Source organism: Sprattus sprattus (genome assembly GCF_963457725.1).
Source record: "Sprattus sprattus genome assembly, chromosome: 12".
Classification (NCBI taxonomy): domain Eukaryota; kingdom Metazoa; phylum Chordata; class Actinopteri; order Clupeiformes; family Clupeidae; genus Sprattus; species Sprattus sprattus.
In genome coordinates, this window is record NC_137910.1 from 26,595,464 (window position 1) to 26,618,502 (window position 23,039).

Genomic DNA, 23,039 nt, shown 5'->3' on the forward strand with positions numbered 1-23,039 from the left:
GATAAGTGTCTATTGACAGGAATGTTGTTCACTTCAGTCCTAACGTTACCGTATGATGCAGTGCTTTCTAACCTGTCAAGATGTTTAACGAGAGAAACAGGCAGTTAAACATGCACAAGGTAGCTGTTCAAGCGTTAGCTTGTTAATCATGTAATTTGCAATAATCTGGTTATCACTGGTAACGTTTATCTTATTTAACAAATTCACGTTAGCTAGCTAAAGATACCTATGTAAGGTGGTTAACTAGCTAGCCAACAAGTTAGCTGGCGTCATTTATAGTCAAGTATACCTGACGAAATCGTTTGATACTCATTGAAGGTGCATCTGTTTCAACAACTTTCAAACTCGCAAGTTTTCGTGCCTTACCTTAAACCAAAGAAATGTGTTTTAACAGTTATGATCGACTGAAGTTTTACGGCATCTTCTATTCACTGGCTAGCTCACTGTCTCTGAAGCCTAAACGTACTGAGGGTTTCCAAACTTCCCGCCACATGTAAAAACATCCGGTGTAACAAGTGTTGGGCTTGTCCTCTGCCCTCTCTGCTTTCTGTACAGTTAACTGACTATGAATAACAAGTAGCGCTTTTCATTCATTCCTCTCGGCTACTACAGCTATATAAATGATCACCCTCAATTGAAAGCCAAAGAAAGTTGAGGAGACTCATGCGACTAGCTCAAAAGTGGCCATTTAATCATAGGCCAAAAAATTCGCTAAGCCCGCCCTCGTGTGGTAAAAATAAAATTAAACAGCATACTGTCAGTTCAGTCCATATCACTTCAAGGTACAAACACAGACATCATAGACAATCAAATGACTTTTCTCATGTCTATTATGTCTGATGTGTTATTGTCAAAGAAGATGTCAAGGCTTAAGTATGAGTACAATGTAGTTTGTTATGCGATACGTTTTTTCCTATTTCCGTTTTTTTCTGTTAATCATTCTTTTTTTCATTTTAGGTCATTCTTTTGTTCTGACCCTGAGTAAATACATGTATAAAAACAACCGATTCAAAGAGTCAAGGTGCACATATTGCACACGAATTCTGAAACACCCATCTTTTCGTTGTTGGTTTTGAAGAATAAATAATGACATTTGTGTTGGTTGTTTTAAAACTACATTAGCCATAATTCCATGCGGCAAATATATTTGGTGCCTCGTCCGTCTGGTGACGCGGTAGCCTGACAGCACGATGGGAATAAAAGGAAAAGAGGACTCATCTTATGGGCTGGTTTACAGGGACATTTTTTAATTTCTTTGATAACGATACTGTCTCGGTTAAAAATAAGAAGGGATATACGATGAGCATGCCTATTTTAAGCTGAGATAAGGAAATTAATAATTTATACATGTATAACTTTGACCATCTTTACTTGCTAGCAAGCTACGTGAAGCTTGCCAGCCAGACAGCAAACCAATTTGCACCATGAGCTCGCCAGTTAATAGTTAGCTAGCTAGCATGTTTGAGAGTCACACCCAGTATTGTGGGTCCCATACATTGTTTTAGACTTCCGTGTAACCTTACCGTTACTTAATGCGAAAGGACAAAGACTGTTGTCTATCAGACGTTACTTAATTTGTCAATTATATGTATAAATAAGTCTGAAACACTCTAGTTTAGTAATTGTAAGTTACAGTAACGTTAGCCAGCTAGCTTCATGCCACGGGTTATTTTGGCAGGAGGTAGATAACGTTAGCCAGCCAAATAGCTAGCTGTCGAGAGCAAGTGGCTAGAGTCTTGCCTTTAATCAGTCACAGTTAACTATAAAAGTAATCTTGCAGGCTAGTTTCCAATTTGGATAGCAAACTAAAACTTTCCTATCCACACGGTTTCTTTGTGACTGCGTTGAAATATGAACGTGCCGATGTACACATTTGTTCTTCGTGATGATACCAGCAGTATCTATGCTGAAGTTTCTAAAATCCTCACTGCCACTGGAAAATGGAAGAGACTAAAAAAGGATAATCCTCGATTTAATTTAATGCTAGGGGAACGAAACAGACTTCCATTTGGTCGATTAGGTAAGTATATGTTTTTAATTAAAGGCGTTATGGTTAGCCAAGTTACTTATGGATTTGTGGTCTTTGTGTGCAGCTTTTTGAAAAGAGCATTTGTTCTCAGTGATCACTTGCAACCTACACTTGTATATTTGTTACTGATTCAACCAAAGAGTTGTTGAGTTGGATACCGGAAGCGTAGTAATGTAAAGCGATGGGTACATGAGTCGAGCATTTTTTATTTGGTGACTCCTAGTGATCCAAAACAATCTTGTCACTTAAGATTCATAAACTTGTGTTTACATTTCAAAGAATTGGCTGCAGAAATCTGAATTTAGAACAAGACACCACCTCTTTCTGCATTATGTTGAGGATGCATACATTAAAAGCACTCCTACCCTACCCTGTCACATTATATGCTGCTTATGCTGACAGTAATGACCATATTTTAGCATTGCTTTCTATATCAAATGGTTTGGATCAGACACAGTAAAAAAAGGCCTATTTATTTTTGCATTCTTACTCAATTTCTGTGTTTTGCTCACCTGCTGCACGTCTTTCTAATGAACCTCCAATAGGACATGAACCGGGATTGACCCAGCTGGTGAATTATTACAGAGGAGCTGACAAGCTTTGTCGCAAAGCATCATTAGTTAAGTATGTATTGCTAGCAAAGCCGTACACATCATTTCTAAATGTCCATTTTAAATCAGATTTTCAAAATCTAGTTTTCATGAGATATAGTGTTTACCAACATTACCTGCTTAATGCTGGTAGGTTTTCTCTGCCCTCTCACTTATAAAGAAGAGTTTCAGCTTCATCATGGTGGCAATGTTTACACAACTGGATAGCTTGTCAATTCCTTAAACTTTATAATATCATGGTTAATTATTATTTTCAATTATTATGTTGATGACTATATTTTGAAGACATCAGTCAACCCAAATATGTTGTCTTGAATAGTAGGCCTGTTTTCATGTTCATATTCAGGTGAGCATGGGTACAGGGCCCTCTAGGAAGTACACTGTAAGTACATATCTGAATTTTCGTCTGTTAGTTATGAGTAGTCTTTTGCTCTAATTTATTTGCGTAGGTTAATTAAGACAAGTCCAGAGCTGACTGAATCCTCAAGCTGGTGCCCAGAAGCATACATTATTTACCCCACCAACTTCAACACACCTGTGGCCCCAGCCAAGAATGGCATCAGTCACTTAAAGTGCAATCCCAAGACAGACGAACGCGAGGTGTTCTTAGCGTCATACCACTGTAGAAAGGAAAGTGCAGAAGGAAGCGTTTGGATCGCCAAATCATCTGCTGGAGCCAAAGGTGAGATTGGCTTGTAAACATGCCGTTAACATAACCATACATCTCTATAAAAATAATTTGGGAGTTAAAGTATGTGAATGGCAGCATTCACTTATTGATTTACTTGCAGGGGCTGGAATTATGATATCCCATGATGCAAATCAGTTGCTGGAGTTCATTGATAATCAGGGACAAGTTCACATAATCCAGAAGTACCTAGAGAGACCTCTACTATTGGAACCAGGCCATCGCAAATTTGACATCCGGTATGGACATCCTCAGCCACATGCATGGGTTGTTTTATGAATTCCCACAGATTAAAAAAAAAAAATGAGTTGGTGAAACCGCAACTAAGAACCTCCTGACATATTTTGTTTGCTGTTCCCAGGAGCTGGGTGCTAGTGGACCACCAGTACAATATATACCTGTATCGAGAAGGGGTGTTGAGGACCTCCTCTGAGCCCTACAACTGTACAGACCTCCAGGACATGACCAGCCACCTGACCAATCACTGCATCCAGAAAGAGCATTCTACGAACTATGGGCGCTACGAAGAGGGCAATGAGATGTTCTTTGATGAGTTTAGGCATTACCTTCTTAAGACACACAATGTCACGATGGAAGCATCCATTTTACCTCAAATCAAACAGATCATCAGGTATCAATCAGTTTTTTTCCCTGTGTGGTTGTGGACAATTTAAAAAAAGAGAGATTATGATTGTGCTCACTTATTTACTGTCTTCTTTATCTGATGTAAATTAAAACACAGGGGTTGTTTAACATGCATTGAGCCAGCCATCAGCACAAAGCATCTCTCCTACCAGAGCTTCCAGCTTTTTGGCTTTGACTTCATGGTGGACGAGGACTTCAAAGTGTGGCTCATTGAGATCAACGGTGCTCCGGCCTGCGCACAGTGAGTGTCTCTGTCACGTAAGGTTTAGAATTCTGTTGTAAACTGGTCTGTAACCCAATCATAAGTCGTAAGATCCCATTAAGGAGCCTTTCCTACAGTGCTCTCATATCTAACATCGGTTTCTGTCTTACTACATTCGTCATCCGCATGTCCATATTTAATATACATTTAGTTTGCCTAATGTACTCTCTGCAACTTCACATGGAGCTCCTGCCTCCCGCTGCCTCATCTCTAATCATAGGCAGGACCAAATCTCAGCAGAAGGCCCAAAAAGCTTTGATAGAGTTCTGCCAATGATCTCAAATGAGCTTTATGCCCGGCATGTAGGATGTGATAGTGTCCATGGATACATTGTTTGTTCCACCCATTTACTTCCTGCTGAGTTGTTTATTGAAAATAGAATTCAGTGCTGCATTGGAAATGGTTCTCTTCTATTTCAAAGCAGAAAGGCTTTCATAACCTCTTGAGGTAATTTAAATCTTCTATTTGTGGGACCATGACCGTCCACAAACCCAAATGTATTGAAAATGGTATTGTGTGCCTTTGGATTGGGTTTCTCCATATTAAAATCCATGCATCTATTTTAAGCAACTCCAGGCCATGCTACTGTCCAAGGCTTTTATCACAAAAGGTCCATCCATCTCTGTCTTTGCCAGGAAATTGTACCCGGAGCTTTGCCAAGGAATCGTGGATGTGGCCATCTCCACCGTCTTCTCTCTGACTGTAGATCCCCTCTCCACCTCTCCTCCGTTCTCCACATCACCCTCTCTCTCCTCCACCAACTGCTGCTCCTCTCCTAAACTACGAGCACCCCATCAAATTGGTCCCTTCATCAAGTTATAAGCACACAGCTGCTTCCGCCCCTTCGACAGTTAACCTCCCCAGTGGCCCCACCCAATGCTACTCCTGACGTGGCCCAAGGGTCTGCCTCCAGCTGATCTGCCCAGAGATGTGCTCTTCCTCAAAAGGATACCTTCAGAGAGGAGTAGTGTGGGGTGGGTACCCAGTACCTGTGAAAAAAATAGCAGGCATTTGGCCATTGATGAAGACAACATGAATGTGTCAAGATTGGAATTGAATGTGTGTTGTATTGAAATGGTGACAGGTGCTTGCAGGTCATTAGAATCAGTTAAGGCAGAAGAGGAGGATAATGGCTCTAGGGTCCAATCCAGTCACACAGGGCTGTCTGACCGGAATGGGCAAACCTCTTGCAGAGAGGGAGAGTGTGATTGGATGAAAAGAGGCAAAGAAGGTTGAAACTCCTCTCCTCCCTAGGCTGTAGTGCTGATGAGGCTCAACAGCATAGAGCCTTGTTGGTAGAAAGGAGGAGAGGCTTTCTTAATGTTTTCTTGACTCCAGTGCCTTATATGTTCATGGCTGTGTACCCTTAGCAAGTGTCTGTGACTAGTTTGTCAGGTGTGGCTTCTCTTAACGTTCTTATCATACATATCATGAAAGCTGCAAAAAAGGTCAGACCGTGCCAGTCACTTGGTGTGCAGGCCTACTTACCTATAACTGTATTACACTTGTATCTGTATAAGAAGCTACATTTAATTGTAACCCCACCAAAAGGCAAAAAAGAAAGGACTTCCCAGAAAGAATATAGAAGTTAGCTAGCTAATTGTCTGTTTTGGCTAATATCAGCTGCTACTAGCATTTTCCCCTTTCCCTTTTGGTCAACAAGATAGAACATTTTCAGACATATGACTTCCTTCATTGAAATGCATTTGCTTGTATGGTAGTGCCAACAGGCTGGCAAAAATAGCTTGTGAAATCAAGTTAATATTAATTATATCAATGGTAAGCTGGGTAATAATAATTGTGGTTGTGGCAATTAGTTGTTCTTAGATATCCTGAAGGATTAGAATACTACACAGAATATCAAGTTACATTCCACCAAATGGTCACACTTTCCTTAGTTGTTGCTGTTCAAGGCGAAGCACAACATAATTATTATGTTTAACTAATTCATTATTAAGATTAAGAGGATGCATCGTCAGATCTCCAAAATTCAGTTTGTCCAGGTATGGATCAATTATTGCTACCCTTCACCTAATGGTATGGTTTGTCAAGAAAATATCTTTCCATTTTGTTTTCATTTGTCTAAATGTTGCAGTTTACGTGTTCATTTTGTTTGTACAAACTGCACGTTCAAGTGTGTCAAAAAGAAAGTTGTGCATAGCCCAATAGGCCTAACTCTTTGTAGACCCACATTAATACACATTAAGATTTGCATTTTCCCCTATACGGACTCCTCTACAACAACATTGTCCCCCTTATACTGAGCAGATACTGGGCAGATGTTTTTATTGTGTTTTAACAATACGTTAATCTTTTCATCTTGTCCTTGGCTCCACACATCTGTTTGTCACTAGACAAAAGGATACATTTGTCACTAGACAAACAGACCTACATCTTAATGGAGCAAACCTTTTAGACAATTGCTATTGAGGTGCATGGCAAAAATGGCCTGATTAAATTCTTGTCTCAGACATAAGACACTGATATTTTGTTTGTGTAACTTTAACATTGTCAAAGGTTGGTAATGAATGCTTGTTTTTTTCTATAATTACTACTCCTGGTCAGCTAGGCTTTTGCATGCTTCAGTCTAGCTTCCCAAGCTGTGTATGGACTTTGCACTGAAACTGTAAAGGGTAGCTCCTTCTGCCCTGTTCAAAAGTATTTCTTTTGTGTTTTAAAATGTTTTATGTTTTGTTTGTAATAATGAACCTAGTCTTTGTTGTTTTTTATTTAAATATATTGTTAAATGTTATGTTCCATCAGCTTTTCACCATTTGCCTGCATAATTTATGAAGGGATGTGTGGTGTGTAATTGAGTCCTAAAAAGGGGAACTTAAATTCATATTTAAAGAGGAAATGTAGATTTCACAATTTGACAGTAATCTGGATAAAAGGAATTTTTATTATTCAGGCATAAATTGGATATTAGATCTTTGGTGTGTATCAAAAAGGGAGGCATGTGAAGACAATTACATGTAGATTAATTCACCATTTGGGATTTTATCCTTATGTCATCAAACTAGTGTTAAGTTGTGGGGGGGAGGACTTTCCATCAAGGGAAAAGGGTGCCTTACAGAAAATAACTTCGTAGAAGTACCACTGTTTAAATTATTGTTCCTTTATATTACCATGACTTTTGTCTTGTCTAGACATCATTTCAGTATGGTTGTAAAGTCCAGAAAATAACAATGAGTGAACAGCTGTACAATCTTTATGTAGTACAAATCCTGACCCTCTTGTCAACGACCCTCAGAGGCATTCCCTTTTCCAAACCAAAGAGAATTACTGCTTGTATTTTGTAATACAGAACAAGTGTGTTATGTTTTTGAAATGTTTCTGTGGTTTGTGGGAATGCATGCATCTGCTGTCTTAAAGCTTGGCTGGCAGGTGGAAATGGGGAATAGTCCCAGGGTGCTTTCATCCTGTGACATCATCAAATCAGATGTTATCATGAGATCCTGCTCTTACTTTTCTTGTAAACAAAACACTTTTTACATGAGAAACCACTATTTAAATAAGACATCCGCCAGCCTCCCTGTGCTTGTATGTGTTGACAGTTCAGTCCCTTGGTTGTTATATTTTTTGTTACATGGATTTGTGCATGGAAACTTGACTGCATCTGTACTGGTAGTATAGTATTATGAGAAATAAAATACTATTGTAGTGTTTTTAGCCTCTTGTTTTATGGTTGATGTGGACAAATAACCATCAATATTTGTGTAAAACAAAACTGAGAAAATAAAATCACAGACTAGTACATGAGTCTACGAGTCCATGAGACTAAAGGTGTCAATTCATAGACTACCCAACCTCTCCACAAGCTGGGATACATCATGTCATAATTGCTAAGCTCCTGGGAGCTATATCCATAATGTCATGAACACAGATCATTATGCCTGTAGTGTTGGTTACGAGTATTTACAGCAGCTTTTACATTATAAGATTTTATAAATACTGATTCATGTGTTTATTTGGATCCTGTGAATAAAAGAGATCTTAAGTAGCCTGTGCGCCCAAAATGTAGCTTGAGAACAATGGCGAGGAGATCCACTGTTTGTGGACAAATGCTTAAATAGAGCATCAGAATTGTTTTTATTGCCAAGTAAGTTTTCACATACAAGGACATTTTCTTTGGCATTTTAGTGCATAACAATAAACATAGTAAGTACTACAAGTCCAGAAACATAAGACAACAGTTTATAAAATATATACAGAATATGTATGAAACTTGTTAAAAATGTTAACGCTTTAATCCAAAGTTAAAAGTTGTGAAGGGTAGAATATTAGACGGGAAGAAATGTCAAGGAGAAGATTGCCGAAATGTTAGAAGAAAGGTAGGCGGGTGTATGCTGTCACACTGAGTGAATTCTGGAGCTGTGCACACATCCTCACGCTCTCCCTCTGGTGGACGCAAGGAATGGTGGTTGGCCCTGGAAGTGCCACGGTGGCCTTACGGCGTTCGTTAGCAGGATAGTCATTTTATCGTTGTTGAATGTGGAAAGATTCAGCTTTAGAAACAAGTGAAATATATGTCACTTATATTTCTCTAAAGGTCACTATATGAAATCAACAATCTGGATCGCAGCGGCAACAACAGAAAGAAGATAGAGGAATTCTCTAGGTCTTCTCGAGAAAAATTGGTCCAGTCAAAGAACAAAATGTTCTCCAAATTTACATCTATTCTCCAACACGCAGTCGAGGCGGTGAGATTTTGGTTTGCTTTTTTGAATATACTGTCTGTGGGAATAATCGCATAGGACAGCGAGAGGCCTGGATGTAACATCGCTAACAGCTGTATCGTTTGGTAGTAATGTGTCTGGCTAATTAGTTACCCTGCAAGCTAACCCAAACAAATCGCCAATGTTTCGTGTTATACTGCCTTGGAGCAGTAGGTGATCGTAATTGAGTTTCACTATGACATGTTACAAAAAGCAAATGCCGTTATGTATGCCTTCCCAGAGTATATGGGTTAGCATAGGTCCTCACCGTCTTGCGCAATATAGTTATTGCTACCTAGCATTAGCTTGGTTGCTTTAGCTTACGTTAGGTTAGTTCTGCAGCTAGCAACGTGCAGGCTACATCTGTAGCTAATGTTTACCTAGCCTGTTGTGTTTTGATTGAGCAGCCAAAGCTACAGATAATTATACAAGGACCGAATACGAATGCCCACAACAGTAACCTGTGTTGGCCTTTATGTAGCTACTCGCTTTATATATTTGGAATCATTTGGATACAACGTCAACGAATCATATAAACGTTAGCGTCCTCTGCCTGTAAACAGTGCTAGCAGACTGGTGTATTTGTTGACATTCATCCTTAACGAAACCTTGCGTAGATGTTTGCTAGTCAGCAAGCTAGCTTCATTTTTACAAAGAGACGTGTGATCCAAATACCTCAATTGCCAATTACCACCGTTAGTCCAGAAGCAAGCAAGTGGGGCTCAATATTTATTCTATGTTTGTTAGTGTTGGGTAGAAGGATGTGTAGCATTAATGAAACACCAAGTGCTATCTGAGTTGAGTAATGTTAGCTAAGGGTGTGTAGCTACCTAGCAGGCTTAGCAGGGGAAGTGTCTTAATAAGTAGCTACCGAACTATCACCCACATCCAGCTGCTTCTTTGTTTTTCCTCTGGCAAACTGTTTGGACCTGACATGCTGCTGTAGAATCGTTGATTTTTTTTCGTTGTAAAGCAGAGTTGTTATTTCAAATGTTGATTGAGTACACAGCGTGTTGATTGGGGATGTTGAAAGACTGACGATATTTTGGGTTAATAAACTTATTTGTTTCCTCACAGCTTGCACCATCACTGCCCTTGCAAGAGGATTTTGTCTATCATTGGAAGGCAATAACTCATTACTACATAGAGACTTCAGGTAACATGAAACAAACAATAGGCTCCAACCATAGAGAAGTTACAGTTTTAAAAACATTAATATTCATAACTCATTAATATATTTGCTTGAAATTATTGTTAGTCACTGAAAAGTCCATGACTAAAAGTGTAATTTGTACATTTTATCTTTTTGCTGTATATATTTTACTTTTTTTGTGATTTCCACATGCAGAACCCTGAGTGGTGCATTGGGTATTTAAGAGTTAAGTCAGGAATTTGACTAAAGAATGTGGTGGAAAGACAAGCTACCAATTTATCAGTCAGCTCCACTTTGCTCTGTGTAGAGTTGTATTCATGTAATAACTATGGGCCTACATAGATGACTGCTGTCTTAAATCTGAGTGGGTTTCTTAATGTTTTCAGATGACAAAGCCCCAGTTACCGACACGAACATCCCATCTCACCTGGAACAGATGCTGGACATTCTGACCCAGGAGGAAGGGGAGCGTGAGTCTGGAGAGACGGGGCCTTGCATGGAGTACCTCCTTCACCACAAGATACTTGAGACCCTCTACACCCTGGGCAAGGCTGATGTGAGAGCCCGTTTGCTGTAGTAATGCCTTATCGATGATCAGCCGACTTAGACTTTAACCTTTAGAATGTGTCTTAGATTTTCACCTATATCACCATGGCAGTCTAGGGCTATTGTGGGAACCACCTTTCTGTATTGTCACCATTGTCTGTATTGCATACCATTGATTGGTGGGGGCTGTGTTGTTTCCACCAGTGTCCTCCCGGAATGAAGCAGCAGGTGTTGACCTTCTACACTAAACTGCTGGGCAGGATCCGCCAGCCCCTCCTGCCCCACATTAACGTGCACAGACCCGTACAGGTGAGGATGGGGAAAAACTTGCATGGTTTACCCAACAAATGGGTCTCTGAAGTTAAGTCAGTATGTAAGTCACTTTATGTATGTCAGCTGCTATAACAACTGAATTTCTCTCACAGGCTTAATAAAAGTTTATCTTATCTTATCTTATTATATAAAGTATGACTGTCTGGCATCAGTGCCTGTTTTAATTTTGCTTACTTTGTTCTTATAGAAACTCATTCGGCTGTGTGGGGAGGTATTAGCCGCACCCACAGAAAATGAAGAGATCCAGTTCCTGTGTATTGTCTGTTTAAAACTCAAACAGGACCCTTACCTTGTGAACTTCTTCCTGGAGGTATAGTTGTTTGTAATGCTTATACTGAGCTCCGTTAGTTAGCAGTGTCTGTGTTTCAGTTATGTGTGTTAGCCCTTTGAACGCTAGTCTCATGCTGAATTGTCCTCCTTACCAAAGTGCATTTGTGTTGACAGAATAAGGTCAAACGTGTAGACACGAAAGAGCCAGTGGCAGAGGGCGTTAGGGACTATCCGTCAGCCCCAGATACAGGCCAAAACCCCCTTGGAGCCGCATCACCCAGCAGTCCAGAGGAGCTGGCAGCAACGCCAAGCAACCCTGTACCCAATAACAACCATTACAATCTGGTCAGCTCCCTACTTAACCTGACAAAGAGTCCGGTAAGTGCTTCTCTCAACCTCTTAGATACTACAGACAATTTAATAAAAATTGTAATACATTTAAAAATCAAGTTAATTGCATTGTTTCACTGTTTGACTGCGTTTCAATCTCAACAAACTCAAACTCACTTTATCAACCAGCTTGCCTAGTTGCATAAACATGCATTACTACATTATTACTATCATTATTATTATATTAAGTTTTGACTGATATGGTACATGCACACTCCTTACATACATCCCTTATTATGTTTATTTGTCCAGACATTCATCTCATTTGACCCTCAGTGTGTATCAGTATCATTCATGAACATAAGTGTCCTGCTTGATTGTCCAACAGGATGGTCGAGTGGTGGTGAAGGCCTGTGAGGGCCTCATGCTGCTGGTCAGCTTGCCCGAGCCAGGTGCCACCAAATGCCTGACCGAGAATACGGAGCTCTGTGAGCTGCTGACCAGTCGGCTGGCCAACTTCTACCTGGCACTGCCTCAGTCCATGGACCCACTGGACATTGAGACGGTTGAGTCTGTCAATTGGGGGTGAGACATAAGTTCAAACAGAGCACTGTACTTTTTATCATTGAGTTTTAATTTTTGTATTTGGCTAATCTTATCCACATTTCTCCTGAAAGATTGGATGTGTATAACCTGAAGGAGGATGCTGCTGTCTTTACCGGCAAACGTGCTCTCATCTCTTTTCTCTCTTGGCTTGACTACTGTGACCAGCTCATCAAAGAGGCCCAGAAGGTAGAATCTTTTTCATATCCTTACAGTGCAGTATCATTTTAAAGTCTTGGAAAAGATGCACAGTCATACTTCCTTTTGTTATATTTCTGACAGTGTGCTGCAGCGATTTTAGCCAGATCGGTGAGGGAGAGATTCTTCGTGTCTGTCATGGAGCCACAGCTGATGCAAACGTAAGTTCCCATGATGAGAGCAGTATGAGAATACGCCAGTTTATTTTTGTTTGTTTCTTCACAGGCATTGATGGCATGTTACCCTCCCATCGTCCAAAGCTTAAGTCAGTGAGCCTCTCTGGAATGTGAGCTGTGTCCGTTCCTTTTAACCCTTCTTGCCTCCCCACAGCTCTGAGGTGGGCATCCTGACCTCCACCGCCCTGCTCAGCAGGATCATCAGGCAGGTGAGTTCCGAGACTCTGCTGCAGGAGACCGCCTACTTCATCGTGGGCGAAGACACTGCACCAGAGACGCCCACAGGAATTGCCCAGGTCCCCCTGAGGCACAGGCTCATCGAGCACTGCGACCACCTGTCGGATGAGGTTTGTGATCCAGCCACCACACCCCTATAGACATCACAGGTTTCCTTCCCCACAAATACACCTCATCCCATGGTTGTTCTGTGTGTGTCTGTGTCTGTGTCTGTGTCTGTGTCTGTGTCTGTGTCTGTGATGGCCAATGCTGGTGTGATTTACAGATCAGCATCATGACCCTGCGCATGTTCGAGCAGCTGTTGCAGAAGCCCACCCAGCACATTCTGCAGAACCTGGTGCTGCGCAGCCTGGAGGAGAGGAACTACGCCGAGGTCAAGCCCCTGGACGAGCGTGAGCCGCTGGAGAACGGCCAGCCGCATGATTCTGTGTAAGTCCTCTACCTGACAATCAGTTGTTGATTTGGTTGATGTTTCTCATATAGTAATGATAGTTACCTTCTGATTTGTAATCTTCTATGGCATTGCTCCTTGCAGAGAATGACCAAGAATCAGAGTAAAACTAAAACTGTTCTACATTGTTGTGGTATTTAACACAAAATATGATTCTGTGTAAGTCCTCTACCTGACAATCAGTTGTTGATTTGGTTGATGTTTCTCATATAGTAATGATAGTTACCTTCTGATTTGTAATCTTCTATGGCATTGTTCCTTGCAGAGAATGACCAAGAATCAGAGTAAAACTAAAACTGTTCTACATTGTTGTGGTATTTAACACAAAATATTCTTCTACCCCTAAAAATTACATAGCAGTAGTTTTTTTTTTTATTGTATTTTATATTTCATACAAGAAACAGTTACACATATACACAAGTAAGACAACATAACACATATAATACTCAACCATACCCCCCCCCCCCCCCCAAACCCACCCACCCCCAGGTCTTGCCTCCCACAATGACAGAATCAATAATTTGAGAAGCTCAGCAAATTTCTTAAATAGGCCTAATACTAACATGTGAAATAAATAAAGAAACAAAAAGAAAAGAAAAAAGGATGGAAAAGGATGAAAAAGCAGTAAGTAAGGCGTAGATACAGTGAGCCATGACTACTCTCCCAACATACTGTTAATAAAGGTGGACCATAAGTTAATATTTTTGGCTTGGGCGCCATGCATGCTGGCCACAGATCTCTCTAATTTAGCCAGATCTATGCCTGTGTTCACCCAATGTTGGTAGGACAGGTCATGAGGAGCTTTCCATCTCTGTGCTACAAGCTTTTTAGCAGCAGTAAGGCCTACCAGAAACCAGCGTTGGTGCATCAGAGAAAGATCTAGACCCGTAAAATCACTCAGCAATAAGATAATTGGTGAGCAGGGGATGGTACGCCCAAGTACTATAGACATCCTGTTGGATACCATACTCCAAAAGTCGCTCACCCCAGGGCACTCCCAGACCATGTGAACAAAGGTTCCTGTAGTACCTAAAGAGCATAGCTGGCAGTTAGGAGATGGATTTAATTTCATCAAGAATAATTTATGAGGAGTGCAGTAGAGTCTGTGTATGAAATTGTAGTGAATCATCTGATGGTTGGGATTACGCGAAGATAGGTCAAGCTTTGACCAGACTATGGACCAATTGATTGTAGTAGGTGCAATTGAGAGATCATGGCTCCAGCGACTATCCACTTGCAAAGGTTTTTCTGCATGTTTAGACATAAATGTGTATAGAGCAGAGACCAAGCCTTTGGTAGATGAACTACCACATATTTTGTGAATTGGATGAGGCACCATGTTTTCACCCCAGGGGACTCCGTATGCCCGTAAGGCGCTGCGGAGTTGTAGGTAGAAGAAAAAAGAGGTGCCGGGTAAGTTGTAATGTGATTTCAAGTCCTGAAAAGATCTGAGCGCATTATCTGACATAATGTCGGAAAGGGTATTAATCCCTCTATCCCTCCACTGAGGGAAGGACATCGGGTGACCACCCAAACAAAGGGCAAAATTATTAAATAAAGGAAGGTGAGGATGGAATTTAAAGTGAGTGCTGGAGTGTGATTCCACAGTTCTCCATATGGTAACAAGATGTGAGATTAAAGAGCCGAATTTGGATTTACACATTTTGAGAGGGATGTTTGAGTAAATAACATCCTGAAGCCTGTGTGGTTTCACTAGATGTTCCTCTAATGAACGCCAGGCTACTTGAGCCTCTGGATCTAACCAGGTATGAAGAGGACGAAGGGTTGAGGACCAAAAATAGAACTGGAAATTTGGAAGTCCAAGGCCACCAGAGAGTTTGTGCCTCTGCAAAATGGACATTTTAATCCGTGGGCGTTTACCTTTCCAGACATACCTGGAAACAAATGAATGCAGTTTATCCCAGTGACCAGCTGGGGGGGATAATGGAAGCATAGAACTACAGAAGTTGACTCGCGGTAGGATGTTCATCTTTACGATAGAAGCTCTTGCTTGAAATGAGTTAGGAATGGACGACCAACGCTCCAAATCGGATTCCACCTGCCTGAGAGTCGAGTTATAATTAACCGATACTGTAGTTTGTATCGAAGAAAAAATCGATAGACCTAGTTATTTAAAATGGTCAACTACTGGAATAATGTTTGGTAAGGAAGCATGCCTCATAGTGTCGTTTAGAGGAAGGAGAGCCGACTTAGACCAGTTTATTTTGTAGCCAGAGATACTCCCGAATTTATCAAATATAGACAAAATATGTGGGGTAGATTTAATTGCATCACCAAGATAAAGCAAAATATCATCACAATAAAGGGAGATGAAATGATCTGTTCCATGGACAGTAACAGGAGTATGGGTTGACTGACGCACCGTCTGGGCCAGAGGTTCTAAAGATAAAATGAATAAAAGTGGAGAAAGAACGCAGCCTTGTCTAGAGCTGCGGCCCACTGGAAACAACGAAGAACAGATATTGCCAGTCATTACCATGGCTGAAGGGGAGGCGTAGAGCGTTTTAATCATATTGATGAAATTAATGCCAAATCCCATATGCTGAAGGACAGCCCATAAATAGTGCCATTCAAGGCGATCAAAAGCTTTTTCTGCGTCCAGAGATAATACAGCACAGGGAGTTTGGACCTCAGCTGAAGCTTCGACAATGTGCAAAAGTCTGCGAACATTATCAGAGGATAAGCGAGATTTTACGAAGCCAGTTTGGTCAGGGTGAATGAGCTTATTCATAAGGGGCTCAAGCCTTAGTGCAAGCACTTTAGCAAAAAGTTTAACGTCAGCATTCAAGAGTGATAAAGGACGATAATTTGCACATTCATTTGGGTCTTTCCCTTTTTTATGGAGTAAGGTGATTGTAGCGGTATTAACATCCCTTGAAAAGGAACCACTTGAAATGGCATGATTGATCATGTTCAGTAATAGAGGACCAAGTTGAGACCAACACTGTAAATATAGTTCTGGAGGAATTCCGTCAAAACCTGCCGATTTGCCTTTATTAAGACTGCGTAAAGCCAATTCGAGCAGGGTAAATGGTTTGTCCAGAGACGTAGCCTCATGGGGCAACAATTAAGTAAGATTTAAATTCTTGAAAAATAAATCAAATTTAGAAGAGTCATGAGGAACTTCAGAACTATACAAGTTGGAATAAAATGAGCGGAATGTCTCATTAATTAATTTGGGGTCCGTTACTAGAGCGCCAGCTGGTGTTTTAATGGAGGGTATGTGCGCAAAGTTTTCACTGGCACGAAGGCTTAAGGCAAGCGACCGGCTGGGGCGGGCCCCCTCAAAGTAATGGTGCTGGCGCGTACGATGGATAAGGAATTCAGCGTGCTGTCGGGATAGGGAATTCAGCTCCTCTTTTAATTTATTACGTTGGATGATGGAGTCAGGAGTTACGTTGTTGTGCATAGCACCTTCAAGTTGCCCGAGATCACCCTCCAGCTCAAGAATCCTGCGTTGACGCGTTTTGTTTAAATTAGAGGAAAACGATATGCAGTTACTTCTAATATAGCCTTTTACAGAATCCCATAAGATACGAGTGTCCTCTACTGAATGCACGTTAAAAGATATGAATTCTGCTAGGCCAGATTCAAGTTGCACCAAAAAGCTCTCATTGCGCAGCAAAGAGGTATTGAAGCGCCAGCGTGGGGCGCGGTCACGAGATACGGAAAGGTTAGCCCTACAGATGACAGCCTTGTGATCTGAGAAGGCCAGGGGGAGCATGTCCGTGCTTACCTTTTCGAGGAGATCCTTGGATACAAAAATTAAGTCTATTCTGGAAAATGAATGATGTCTTGCGGAAAAAAACGAGAAGTCTTGTTTATTGTGATTGGTAACGTGCCATATATCTATTACTGAAAATTCCTGAGCCCATTTCCTCAATGCAACGTGCGTTAAAAGAAATCACGGTTAATTTAGTCATTCAGGTGGTGGTACATAAGATAAGGTATGAGCTGTAGATAACAGAAAAAAGAGCAGGCAGAGCAAGACCTGTATCCCCCCCCCACACACACACACACACACACACACACAAAAGCAGCCAAACACGCGCGCAGACACATAATACCCACACACGCGCACACACATACACGGAACAAAGCAGCAAGTGAATCCCCCCACCCCAATCCCCCCCCCCCCCCCCCACACACACACACACACCCTCCCACAAGACAAGACAAAACAGTACCAATACATGGATATTGCCAGATGCAACCATGTAAGCCTATCATAACCCACCCACCTAACACTAGAAGGCGGGTCCCTATAGGAAAACTACATAGCAGTAGCTATCAGTAATATCTGCATTTTTGTTTTCTCTTTGCAGAGATCTAGAGGAAGACCCATTGTTCTCAGATCTCTCCCCAGATAACAGACTCTCTAATCCTGACTGGCTGAGCTGCTCACCACCTCAACATTCCGACAACGCAAAGTCTGATGGGAAGACTGAGGTGCACAAGATAGTAAACAGGTAAAACGGCTTCTGCGGTCTGCTTCAGTTTTTCAGTAGTTTTTTTTTACTGGTTTGCTAGTAAGTTGGAGTTGTTGGCTCTCGCTTCAGGCTGATTTTGTTTTTTCTTGCTATAGTTTTCTCTGTTTGGTCCCGGATGAGGCCAAGTCCTCCAATCAGGTAGAGGGCACTGGCTACGACACCTACCTGAGGGATGCACACAGACAGGTGATGCTCAAAGTCCTCTGTGCCATTTTTATTTTCTTATTTACCCCTTTATCTCCCTGTCTGCCTGCCTGTTGGTATGTGCTGATCTAGATTCAGTTGGATTTGTGTCTCACTGGCCTGTCGTCCACAGTTCCGGGACTACTGTGGAGTCTGCCAGCGATGGGACTGGAGAGGGCAGCCCAAGCCCTTTGAGAAGTGCAACCTGGACAGCCCCTTCTTTGAGGGCCACTTCCTCAAGGTTCTCTTTGATAGGATGGGTCGGATCTTAGACCAGGTATGTTGCTGACTACATTTCCCTCAGTAGCATGAGTCATATCTTAAACTAGGCATAGTGGTGATTTTTATCCAATTTATATGAGAAATAAGAAACATGCCACACCTAAAAATCTATTTTGGCCCAAGGAAGCTCCCGAATGCTTCTCCATGGGTTTTGCTGATCATTTATAGACTGTCTGAAGTTCTCTGAAATGCCTGGAAAGTGCTGTGAGAGGCTAATGTTGGTGTTTGTCTGCCCCGTCCAGCCGTATGACGTGAACCTGCAGGTGACATCAGTGCTATCCAAGCTGGCTCTGCTGCCCCATCCACACCTCCACGAGTATCTGCTCGACCCGTACATCAACCTGGCCCCTGGCTGCAGGTCCCTTTTTGCAGTCATCGTCAGGGTGAGTCCCAGCCCACAGCACACACCTCCACTAGGCCACGTTTCTCCACAAACTTACTGTGACGTGTTGAAAGGGAGCACTGAATATTATTATGAATTGGGTTGTTTATTACTTACCTATGACCTATCAAATGTTTTGGAGAATTGAAGAGAAAATTCTTGTTTTGAGTGGTTAGAACGCAATACATCGTTAACTGCCTTTTTCTAACTTCTGCATACTCATTCTGCAGTCATTAGCATTATTATGGGCCAAGTTACATTGCAGACTTCCTAGTCAAATACTTGCCTTCAAGAACACTGCGATCATCGGATGCTGGTTTACTGGAGGTTCCCAGCAAAAGTCGTAAAGAAAATCGGGGATGCAGCCTTTGTCAATTACGCCCCAAAGTTATGGAACATACTGCCTATAGACATCAGAGAAGCCCGCTCGCTTCTTCTTTAAAAGAAAACTAAAAACGTATAAATACTTTTAATTTAATTTAATTATATATTTTTTAATCTTTATTATGGTATTAAGGGGTTAGATGAAATATATCTGCAGAGTTTTATTTTCTATTTGATTTATAAAAAATTTCCTAATTTTTTTCTCATCTTTATGCACTCCATCACTGTTTTTATGCTAATTTTAATAATATTATTATCATTATTATTTATTTACTTTATTTATTTGTTTTGCACTATATCCTAGTTTTTATGTTTATTTGATGTCTAATTTTAAGTATTTGCTGTAAAGTTGCATTCTTTTGCATGAAAAGTGCTATATAAATAAAGTTTTATTATTATTATTATTATTATTATTAACATCACTGTCTTGATCAGGTGGTAGGGGATCTTATGCTGCGGATTCACCGTATCCCCGATTTCACGCCCAAACTTTTGCTGGTCAGGAAGAGACTGCTGGGAATGGAACCCGAGGGCTTGACGTAAGTTTCTATGCGTCTAGATTTAGAGAACCCCCATGCAATCCCATACTTTCAATCTCACCCTTACAGTATGTATTTTCATGATGACTTGATGTGATAAAACTGCTGAGCTGTGTATGTCACAGTGGTGTTGTGTAGGTGAATACATTCCTAAATGGTGTGATGCCTTGTTTCTCCCCAGCATCGATCATGTGACTCTGCTGGAGGGGGTTATCGTGCTGGAGGAGTTCTGCAAGGAGCTGGCGGCGATCGCCTTTGTCAAGTTCCACGCGGCCGCAGCCTCCACCTCGCCGTGACCCGGTCCAGGAGCTGCAGCAGTGGACTGGCACAAGGCCGGGACAGACACAGGCAGGGGGCGGACGAACACTGGACTCCAGTCAAACCCCTCAGAGGACAAACAGGCCACCTGTCCATAGACACCCATCAGCATCTCACCGACCCACCCACCCCCCTCCTCCATCTCAACTGTCTTAGCAGGGAGCGGAGAGCTACTGAAGCCGGATAGTGCAAGAACAGTCCTGAGGAACACTGCACTAGGAGGTAAATCCCACCGGGCCATAGAGGGGTGGAGAACACGGTGTACTCTAATATATATCTCGCTCTCTCCCCACTCTTCTACTCCTTCATCGATCAAAACCATTTGGTCCTCCTCAATATTTGTTTCTGTGTATGCTATTTAAGTTGTTCTGTTCTCTGCAGCTGATTCTGTGATGTTGATGAATGAGTGTGACTGGCAGATACAGGCATGGTTGTTAAGGTTATGTGGTAACTGCCACAGTCCCAGTCAGATCCTGCTTTTGGTAGGGATGTCTGTTGTTTTGAGTTTGATGTTTTCGTTTGGATACCTTTTAATGTAAAGTTAATAATTGAACTATTAATATATTCATCGAACACAGATATTCAGCTGATTGGAAGGAAAAGAAAAAAACAAGGCCAACTAGAGGGGAATGGGATTTTTTTTTAATTAATGATAAACTTTTTTATTGATGCTTTAGAAACTGCAAGAGCATTTTCTTTCGTACAGTATCTCACCAACTCAGCATTGTCCATGTTTAAAGAACATGTGTTTTCAGAAAGCAGACTCCCCGAGCTGCACAGGGGCTACCTCCATGTGCACTTGTTACACAGATCATGCTGCAGCAGAGTCAACCGAACTGCTTACTTTGATCATAGGACAAGACTCTCTGTCTTTCCTGGATGTCCAAGACAGTGTTTTTAAACCATTTTATGTTTTATCTTTTACTCTGCTGCATATGTATTTATGTTGTGTGGGTGTGTGTGTGCCTTCAACTTGCTAAGTGTATAGCTCCATCACAACTTTTACTCCATGTTTAAAGACAGTTTATTTATAAGGAGGTGACGGACCAGAATGGATTATTTTAAGGAACTCTGCAGTACTAAAGTGGAGTACTAAAATCATAGATATATTCTGTTTGACCTATCACAACCCAGCTGATAATTGCATTTAGGCTAACACTTGGTCCTCTACGAGTCCACCTCTCTGTTCATAACATGCTAAAACACAACCGAGCATGTAAGTGGTTTTTAAACCCAGTAACACAAAACCATGTGCATATTGAAGTACTGTGCACCAAAGGGTAGACTTGCTTAAGCCTTTAGTTTAGTAACAAATGACAGTTCTGTGCATTACACATGGTATGAGAGATGCCAGGACATTCGTTATTTTGAATGTGAGTTTTAGCACACGCAATTGGCCCTTGTAAGTCTCCTCCACCAGCGCAGTTCTCACCCAGCATCTTGACTGGAGGCTCAGGGATGTGGGGCACTGAAGACACAAGTGCACTTCCACGTTTCAGCCTGCAGGAGGAGCACATCTGAATGTGTCCAGCTATGCCCTCTTCCCTGGGTCACAGCTTTAAGAGCAACAGATCTCAACCCTTTAACTTTAACTTGCTGGCTACCTTTTAATGTATTGATTTGATCTTTAGCAAGAAACCAGAGCAAGGTATTTAGGTGAAACATCAGGCCTATGGGGAAAATAGAGATACTTTCTGTTCACTTTTGTGCTCCACGGTAACTTGGACTTGAGTAATTGCTTAGATATGTGTTGTGAGGAGAAGATGCGTGGACATAGTTGTATGAGAGCGTGTGTGCTAGTAAGTGAGCGACTGTGTAAGCGTGGTAAGTGCATAGTTCCACTGAGTGGATGGCTCAGTCTTAAGGTCAGGTATAATATTAAGGCTTATCAATGTAAGCTTTGGTTTTGGATGTTTTGTTTTCCTCTTGCTCCTGTGTGTCCTGCCTTATAACGTAACTGAGCACATCATGCTTGCATTTTAAAGGCTAAAGAAATTGCACATTGTTATTTTGTTCATATACTTAAAAAATGTATTATACTTTAGGTTTAATTTTATTTTCATCATGAACCAAAAAAGATGTATCATGTAAAGAGTGGCTGTCTGTTTTTGTGGGGGGGGGGGACATCTTTTTTTATTGATCATGCACATTTTATACAAATGGACCTCTCAGAGCATTCTTGACTTCTGTATATATGTGTACAGTAGAAGTTGTGCTGTCTGGTGTAAATGCATGCACATCCATTTTCGGGTGAGTTTAGGAAAGCAAAGCGACCCCTCTCCATCCATTCAAATACTGACATCTGCACTTTGTTTCTGAATGGCCACTGATGAGAAAAATGACCAATGCCTTACTTCATATGCTGTGGAGGAGGTCTGAGAAGATCTTTTTAATGGAGACTCTACACAGGGTGTTTTACCCGCATTCATTTCGATGTTCAATACTGAAATTATTTTGTTAAGGACTTGAATGTCCTTTTCCCCTTTTCATACATCAGCTTTGACCAGCCACTGTAAAACCTTGGACATCTGGTTGGCAGTACACATGATAATGTTGATCATTACTGTTTGCCAGCTCTCCTTGATAGAGGACGTTTGTCTTCTTTTGGGTATCACTGCCATTTTTGTCATAATTAAACGATGTATCTTTTGTGTTGATAGCAAAATAGATTGCATGTTCAACTCTTTTTACCTCCCAAATAAGCAGGTTGTTGTTTTAAGTCCATCTTGGGCATGCATCCGCGTATCAGAAGAGGAGAATGAATGCCACAGGTTCTCCTTGCATAAGGAACACTGAATTTGCACCTTCTCTGCTGATATTTGCACACCTGTGAAATTAAGATCACCCTCCACTTGTATGTACGTCTGAGAACCCATAAAAGGAAAATGGCTTTCTTAAAATCAGTAACCGTCCCATTAAAAAGACTGCTTTCTTTGAGGCTTGGTAGTTGATGTCTTTTATTATTATTGTTTGAAAAAATTGTGTTTTCTTATTAAAACCTGATCATTGCCATTCTAAATGTAGAGAGAGGGGTGGGGGGTGTATTGGTATCTGGGAGCTTCTATTAAGAAGACTTCTTCATATTGGTTGGTCTTGCAGGTCTTAAAGTACAGTCGGTATTGTTATGTGAAATTTCACATTAAGGTTACAATCTGACTCCGGAGTTGTGAATAAGTATCTTTTTATTCAA

General features: G+C 41.3%; 2 protein-coding genes across 3 annotated transcripts; both read left to right on the forward strand.

Annotated features, from left to right (window-relative positions):
* Window positions 1–1,208: 1,208 nt before the first annotated feature.
* On the forward strand, window positions 1,209–7,847 carry ttl (tubulin tyrosine ligase). Its single transcript, XM_080849455.1, has 7 exons — window positions 1,209–2,020; window positions 2,575–2,653; window positions 3,090–3,322; window positions 3,432–3,567; window positions 3,690–3,959; window positions 4,071–4,214; window positions 4,871–7,847. The coding sequence occupies exons 1-7, from the start codon at window positions 1,852–1,854 to the stop codon at window positions 5,055–5,057; spliced, it is 1,218 nt and encodes a 405-aa protein (XP_080705581.1). The 5' UTR covers window positions 1,209–1,851; the 3' UTR covers window positions 5,058–7,847.
* An 808-nt stretch (window positions 7,848–8,655) lies between these two features.
* Window positions 8,656–22,755, forward strand: fhip2a (FHF complex subunit HOOK interacting protein 2). 2 transcript variants are annotated; one of them, XM_080849496.1, is made up of 17 exons: window positions 8,656–8,938; window positions 10,031–10,109; window positions 10,493–10,662; window positions 10,857–10,961; window positions 11,173–11,295; window positions 11,430–11,633; window positions 11,974–12,170; window positions 12,263–12,377; window positions 12,471–12,547; window positions 12,717–12,909; window positions 13,065–13,228; window positions 17,597–17,740; window positions 17,857–17,947; window positions 18,078–18,221; window positions 18,469–18,609; window positions 19,428–19,531; window positions 19,713–22,755. In XM_080849496.1, the coding sequence occupies exons 1-17, from the start codon at window positions 8,894–8,896 to the stop codon at window positions 19,825–19,827; spliced, it is 2,211 nt and encodes a 736-aa protein (XP_080705622.1). In that variant the 5' UTR covers window positions 8,656–8,893; the 3' UTR covers window positions 19,828–22,755. The 2 variants fall into 2 exon arrangements, with proteins under 2 accessions (XP_080705622.1, XP_080705623.1); XM_080849497.1 differs by lacking the exon at window positions 8,656–8,938 and adding an exon at window positions 9,551–9,668.
* Window positions 22,756–23,039: the final 284 nt, after the last annotated feature.